This window comes from Sinocyclocheilus anshuiensis, unplaced genomic scaffold (genome assembly GCF_001515605.1).
Source record: "Sinocyclocheilus anshuiensis isolate Anshui unplaced genomic scaffold, SAMN03320099.WGS_v1.1 scaffold249, whole genome shotgun sequence".
NCBI lineage: Eukaryota > Metazoa > Chordata > Actinopteri > Cypriniformes > Cyprinidae > Sinocyclocheilus > Sinocyclocheilus anshuiensis.
In genome coordinates, this window is record NW_015540871.1 from 1679825 (window position 1) to 1687183 (window position 7359).

General features: G+C 38.5%; 1 protein-coding gene across 2 annotated transcripts in view; it reads left to right on the forward strand.

Moving 5' to 3' along the window:
- LOC107688135 (formin-like protein 1) overlaps window positions 1-7359 on the forward strand; it is a 19781-nt gene that overhangs the window by 8731 nt on the left and 3691 nt on the right. Inside the window, exons 1-15 of one of the 2 annotated variants that reach the window (XM_016485715.1) lie at window positions 1687-1824; window positions 1972-2083; window positions 2184-2260; window positions 2340-2433; window positions 3049-3123; window positions 3258-3368; window positions 3558-3707; window positions 3787-3888; window positions 4789-5068; window positions 5176-5448; window positions 5548-5672; window positions 6010-6212; window positions 6309-6543; window positions 6638-6706; window positions 6787-6867. In XM_016485715.1, coding sequence (XP_016341201.1) covers window positions 1793-1824; window positions 1972-2083; window positions 2184-2260; window positions 2340-2433; window positions 3049-3123; window positions 3258-3368; window positions 3558-3707; window positions 3787-3888; window positions 4789-5068; window positions 5176-5448; window positions 5548-5672; window positions 6010-6212; window positions 6309-6543; window positions 6638-6706; window positions 6787-6867 — 2019 coding nt within the window. In that variant the 5' untranslated portion in view covers window positions 1687-1792. Of the gene's footprint in view, window positions 1-1686; window positions 1825-1971; window positions 2084-2183; window positions 2261-2339; window positions 2434-3048; window positions 3124-3257; window positions 3369-3557; window positions 3708-3786; window positions 3889-4788; window positions 5069-5175; window positions 5449-5547; window positions 5673-6009; window positions 6213-6308; window positions 6544-6637; window positions 6707-6786; window positions 6868-7359 lie in introns of those variants that run through there. The other variant, XM_016485716.1, reaches the window with a different exon arrangement.

The window sequence follows — 7359 nt, forward strand, 5'->3', positions numbered from 1 at the left end:
AAAAACCCCCCCCCCCCCCATTCACTGCATGGTTCCGTCCCGTCCTACACAGGTCCTACGCAGATGTAAGTCCAGTCATCAAAAGATCTAAATATTTGTGGATTGGAAACAAATGGAAAATTGACAAGCTTTTGCTGCAATTCTATGGATGTTTTGCCCGACAGGTCTTCGAGCCAGTCACGTGACTGAAAACTATGAATTGTAGCCTCTAATGCTCAACACCATTGGTTCGAAGCGCGGTCAATGCTGTGTAGAGCCTTTTTATCATGCCAGTAAAGCTACTGGAATCTCAATTTACCAGTTGCTGATTGCGATGTAGATTTTTTCAAGTAGGATACACATCTCAACCACAGAAAGTCTCTGTTCATGGTATGTAACACTCAATTCTATGTTTTAAAATATTGCCCTGGTCACACTGAGCAAATATTTATTCTGATGACTTTCGTGTTACTGATCATGCTGTAGCTAGTATGAGTAGCCTAACAAAATGCTTTCTCTGTCCAGATTTAATAATAACTGACACTTCAAATCAACATTTAAATTTCAACTTTTACTAAATGTAGTCTATAATAATGTCTGAAAATATATCAATGAATAACCTGTTACAAGTAACGTCCTTTATGTCTTAAGTTCTCACTCTGCAGCAAACGGTTTATTTATATATAGGGCTATACAGCCATCTAGAGGTTACACCCTGATATTGCAGAAGATAAATGGTGCATAATTTAGAGGTTAATATTTAGTAAAATCCCCTTAAATTAATACAAATATTAAAGAAAAAAAAAATTCATATTATAAATTCATATTATGATTTATTCTTATCAAAGAAGTGACTGACACTTGAAACCTGTGCAATGGGATCGCGAAACTGTGTTTCGAACAATGTTGTGTGCGAAAACGAAGCTTCGGACGTCACAGATCACGTGGTTATGGCAAAACTAATCAAGTTCCAGTACAGTGCTTCACTGTGAGATGTTTCGTTTTTTTGATACAAGCTTCAAACGTCACATCACTAGCACCTATGTCCTACGTCATCCGCTGGAACGCCACTCTCTCGTGAATGCACGTACCAGTTAGCGGAAGCTAGAGATTACGGTAATTTGAAAATAAAGTTTTAAATATGGATATTTTTCTTACAAAAACGCATCGATTCAGTTCAGGAGGCCTTTATTAACCCCCGGGAGCCATGTGGAGCACTTTTTTTAGGATGGATTGGCACAGTTTATTGGACTTCTATTGGACTATTGAATAACACCCATTCACTGCCATTATAAAGCTTGGAAGAGCCAGGACAATTTTTAATATAACTCCGACTGGATTCGTCTGAAAGAAGTAAGTCATATACACCTAGGATGGCTTGAGGGTGAGTAAATCATGGAGTAATTTTCATTTTTGGGTGCACTATCCCTTTAAGAATTGCTCACTGAAAGGTTTTTATAGGAACCCAAATTGGTTCTTCTATGCCATTAATGTGAAAAACCACTTTTGCAGCCTTTTTTTTCTTTTGTAAGAGTGCAGTCCGAAGGACATTAAAAAAATCTAAAGAACCCTTTGTAGAATGGAAAGGTTCCACGGATGTTAAATGGAAACATAGATGCTTATAAAGAACCTTTATTTTTAAGTGTGTAGTCTCTCAGTGGATGAAAATGACCTCGGATTCTGTGCTGATGTGTTTCTCAGGTTTGAAGTGGAATCTGTGGAAAACGGTGGTTCTGTATCAGACAAGAGGAGGTTGTCAGAGAGATCAGTGGAGGATCTAGCCAAAAATGTCAACCATTCTCCCACACATGGCATGAATAGAGCGGCACGTGCACTCACTGTCCGGTGAGTCATCATTACAACACACCCCAAAATACAGGGATCGCTGCTCAGTATAAGGACTAAAATTAAGAAACCATGATGTTTAGATATCGTTCTTATTCTTCAAATTCAGTGTTCATCTTTTGTTCATTCTGTGCCTTTCCACATTAGAATAAGCAACTTGACCCATAGCAGAAGAACTATGCGACATGCCCGATTGGCCAGCCAAAGAGATGACGTTCACCTCTGTATTATGTGTCTGCGCGCTATCATGAATTATCAGGTATGTTGGCGTGAGGAACACATTCAAACACTAGACTCATTTCTCAAAGGTCATTTTAGGAGAACTTTGTGACTCACCCTTTTTTTTTTTTTTTTAACAGTCTGGGTTCAATTTAGTCATGACTCACCCCAGATGTGTCAATGAAATTACACTCAGTCTCAACAACAAAACCCCCAGGTGAGTGTTTTTTTGTGGGGTATAGGGGCTGTGTGTTTATTGTGTGAGTTTGTAATTTATTTAAATATACCGTTCATAGGACTAAGGCTCTTGTGCTGGAGCTGTTGGCTGCAGTGTGTCTGGTTAGAGGAGGACATGACATCATCATCTCGGCCTTTGACAACTTTAAAGAAGTAAGATGACTAGCCTTCTACTCATGTACAAACACTTTTTTTTATCAAATGGGATGTCCTCATAAAATGTTTCGGTCAGGTTTTGCAGAAGGTCAAGATACATTTTCTTCTGCCCAGGGCCAGATGTATTGCTTAAAAACGCAAATAACTCTTTTTAATCTTTTACCTCCTCTCAGTGTACTCCAAAATCATTCTAATGCTGATTTGCTGCTCAAAAACGTATTATTATTCTTATTATTATCAAAGCTGAAAACAGTTGTGCTGCTTAATGTTTTTGTGGACACTGATAAAATTTTTTCAGGACTCTCTGATGAATAGAAAGATCAAAAGGACAGCATTTATTTGAAATATTCATCTTTTGTAATATTAGAAATGTCTTTACGATCACTTTTAATCAATTTAATGCCTCCTTACTGAAAAAAAAAAATTAGTTTCTTAAAAAAAAAAACCTTTAAATGGTAGTTAATGTGACATAAATATCACAAATTACGCTACCAATACTACACAAATACCTTTCAGACACAAGTAGAAAGTCTAGACATTTTGTAGCACAGGATATTTATTACAAGTGTCATGCTCAACACTCACCTCTAAGTTTGGCCCACCTTCTCACAGGTGAGTGGAGAGAAGAACCGCTTTGAGAAGCTAATGGAGTACTTCATGAATGACGACAGCAATATAGACTTCATGGTGAGCTTTGATGTCAATAACATCTGTTATCAGTTATGATTTACATAACAGTTGGCCTGCTCACTTTTTTTTTCTTTTTATGTGTGTAATATGAATGATTTAAAAATCTATCCATTTGATATTTTTCTTCACAGGTGGCTTGCATGCAGTTCATAAACATTGTGGTCCACTCCGTGGAGAACATGAACTTCCGTGTGCATCTTCAGTATGAGTTCACCCAGCTGGGTCTAGACCAGTACTTAGAGGTAAGTCTAGTGTACAGGACAGATAAATACATTATAAAAGCAAAACGAACATCTTACACATAATTAACACAGGATTGGATCCTAGATTTGAAATGTTTTATATGCAGCGTGTATTCATGAAGTTGCGCATTATCCTTGTAATGTAACACACAACTGTTTTTCTTTGTGTGTGTGTGTGTGTTTCTGCAGTCCTTAAAGGAGATGGAGAGTGAGAAGTTGCAAGTACAAATCCAGGCGTACTTGGATAATGTGTTTGATGTTGGAGCTCTGATGGAGGATGCAGAAAATAAAGGGGAAATAATGGAGCATTTAACAGAACTGCAGGAGACCAATGCACAGGTTAACTATACTCTATGGACACAAATACATTTGCACATAATCATCTACTCATAAGTGTGTGTGTATTCTTGCGTTGTAGCTGAATGCCAGATTGCAGGAATATGAGAATGGAGCACTGGAAAAAATGGCAGAACTAGAACAACAACTAATGCAGGCCACTAAAGAGTCAGCACTGCTTAAGGTAACCCACTGCATTTTCCTTTCGTTGCATACTATCCATACTATATTCTATTAGTATTCAAGATTAGAAGTAGTTTGTCTCAGGGTTATTATATAACAATTAACTATCTCCCTGTAGCCATCCGAGCAGTGCATTTTCTTCCTTTTTTCCAATATATGCTTAAATCTGCTTTATTTGAACAGGTGATGGCTTATTTTCTTTTTCTTTTGAGTAAGTCAAATGTTTCATAGCATTGTTTCCAAATTTGTACATTGATTTATTTGTTTTTTAATGCCTTTAAGGTATAAAAGGTATAAGGTATAACCCTATATATATATATATATATATATATATAAACTGGATGTAGTAAAATTACTATTAATAAAAAATTAATTCAAATTATTGGTTTACTTAAGATGCACAATTGTCAGAGAAACTTGTCAGAGAATGTATCTAATTATCTTTATTTGTTTTTAATTTGAATTTAATTAAAAATAATTCAATAATTCAAGATATTCTTTGAAAACTTTTTATCTTATGAAAATAAATTGATTTTATTTGAGATATTTAGATGTAAAGTATGTTTAGGTATTTTTACTAACGAAAAACAGAAAGTCCGCACACTTAAGCTCCAAAAATACAAAAATGTAATAACAGACTTTATTACATTTTTGAAATCCTGTTTTGAGAGTTTTTTCAGTGATGTGAGTGCTTTTGTTTTGATTTAGTTTTTTTTAGGCATTTTTACTAGAAATTAGACCAAACACATGGTCATATTAAAGTCTTTTTTTGCAGCTCATATACGGTACTTACGCATGCATATGCATGCAAAGTGCAGTTCATACATTCTTAGAATAATAATAGGAATATCAAAATTGGGAATCAGTCATTGTTTCTAACCTTTACATGTGTGTGTAACAGGAGAGCTTGCGAGAGTCCTGTGGCCAAGTGAGCACTTTGCAGCAGAGAGAACGGGAACGAGAGATTCAGAGAGAGAGAGAAAGAGAGCAGGAGCGTCTGTCGCAGCCCTCACAGGTGGACAGAGAAAGAAACAGAGAGGTGAGTGGAAAGGAGTCCAAACTAGAGGTGAAGCTGAAGGAACTGGAGGAGAAGGGCTTAGTCCGACTGGAGCGCACAGCCTCTGGAAGCTTGGACATCGAAGTGATTCCAGTCACCGTAGAGAAAATTGTCACTCAAACAGGTAGGAGCACTTGTGCAAAAGTTCTCCTTCTGCTTCTGGTGAACTCAAAATGTTTACCTTTAGCTGGTTACATTGATATTAACACAACGTCTGTTTAATGTTCATAGTGACTGTATCAGATCCAGCTTCTCAAGCGCCGTCCCCTCCAGTCGCAGCACCGCCCCCTCCAGTCGCAGCACCGCCTCCACCTCCTCCACTACCTGGTGCTGCAGCTCCACCTCCTCCTCCACCACCACCTCCTCCTCCTCCTGGAAGTGGAGGTATTCCACCTCCCCCTCCTCCTCCCCCTCCTGGCGGAGGTCCACCACCACCCCCGCCCCCACCTGGCTGTGGACCGCCACCCCCTCCAGGAGCTCCTCCTGCCCCTGGGGCTGAAACAGGTGAAGGGACTAAACGTTTCACAATTAAAGAAATAATCATATAGACATGCAACCAGAGCTGAGTGACCATACATCAATCTTTTTCATCCTTTCACACAGGACCAAAGGGACGTAAACCAATTCAACCAAAGTTCAAGATGCCTCTATTGAACTGGCAGGCGTTGAAGCCCAATCAAGTGACGGGAACGGTGTTTAGCGAGCTGAATGATGAACAACTCTTAGGGGTAACAGCAAAGAAATCCTTCAAATGCACCCAAAATAAACCTGTATGACTTCTGCAGAACACAAAATAAAATATTTTGAAGAATGTTTCTTTGAATAGTTTGTTTTCCTTTCCATTTTTGTTCATATAATGCAAGCCAGTGAGGTACAAAATTACTTTGGAACACTGACTTTCACTATATGGATGAAAAAAACATTTTAATTTGTGTTTCACAGAAGAAAGAATGTCATACAGGTTCGGAACAAAGAGGACGAGTAAATGAATTTACATTTTTGGGTGAATTATCTCTTTAAATAATTGATTCGGTCCATTAATCTATTATACTCTCTCTGTCTCAGGAGCTGAATATGGATGTATTTGCAGAGCAGTTTAAAACCAAGGCTCAAGGTCCTCCAACAGATCTTTCTAAGCTCAAGGTTAAGGTGGCTGAGAAGGTACCCAGTAAGGTTTCCCTGCTGGAGCCTAACAAAGCCAAAAACCTTGCTATCACCCTCCGCAAGGGAGGCATGAGCCCCAACGACATCTGCACAGCCATTGAGAGGTAATTTCAAAAATGTGAACAGCAAACTGCACCAAAACATGCTTTAAACCAACCTGAACCAGCATGGAAACTCTCTTCTCTCTGTCTTGCTCTCAGATATGATCAGCAGTCTCTGAGTCTCGACTTTCTGGAGCTTCTGGAACGTTTCGTCCCATCGGAGTATGAGATGAAGTTACTCCAGAACTACGAGAAGGAAGGGCGGCCACTAGAGGACCTGAGCGAGGAGGACCGTTTCATGGTCCGCTTTGGTAAAATCTCACGCCTTGCTCAGCGGATCAACACCCTCACTTTCATGGGCAACTTCCCAGAGAGCATGAAACGTCTGCAGCCGGTCAGTTCACATCACTCTTTGGCTGTTGTACCTGGTATAATTCATAGGTTTTATAAAAAAAAAATCATCCTTTTTTCTCCACCTGTTTCCGTAGCAAGTAGATGCAATCATTGCAGCTTCCGTGTCCCTCAAATCTTCATCAAAGCTGAAGAAGATGTTAGAGGTGAGTAGACCTCATTTGTGCTTAAAGGTATGTATGGTGTGCTCCTTCAATGCAGCTCACTTATCAATCTCCTGGTTCAGATCATCTTGGCCTTTGGGAACTACATGAACAGCAGTAAAAGAGGAGCAGCGTATGGGTTCCGTCTGCAGAGCCTTGACCTGGTGAGTGAGTTTGTAGATTGTAACTTTAAGGCTCATGTTTTTGTTAAGCAGGACTGAAGTGTTATGTATGCATTGCAAATAATAGCAGAAAGTTACAGGCCCAGGTGAGAGTTTTGGGAAGCTCTCTTTGTATTAGTTATGAGACCTTTCATGTAGAGGCCTTTGATGCAGAAACAAAGATTGAAACTTTGAATGGGAATGAAAACTTTGCAAGCCAATCTTCTGTAGCTGAAATTTCCTATAAATTCCTTTTACATTTACCATTTACATTTTCCATTGTTTTCCAGGTTTTTCAAATGTTTCAGATTACTCCCCCCACCGCATCTTTTTTTAATGTATTTTGTTGACAAACTCAAAAACATCAACATGAAAAAAAATAAAAATACTAATTATACACAATATTTATCATGTCTTTATATCTAGCTACATATGTGTGTATGTATGTATATGTGTGCGTGTGTGTGTGTATATATATATATATATATATATGTA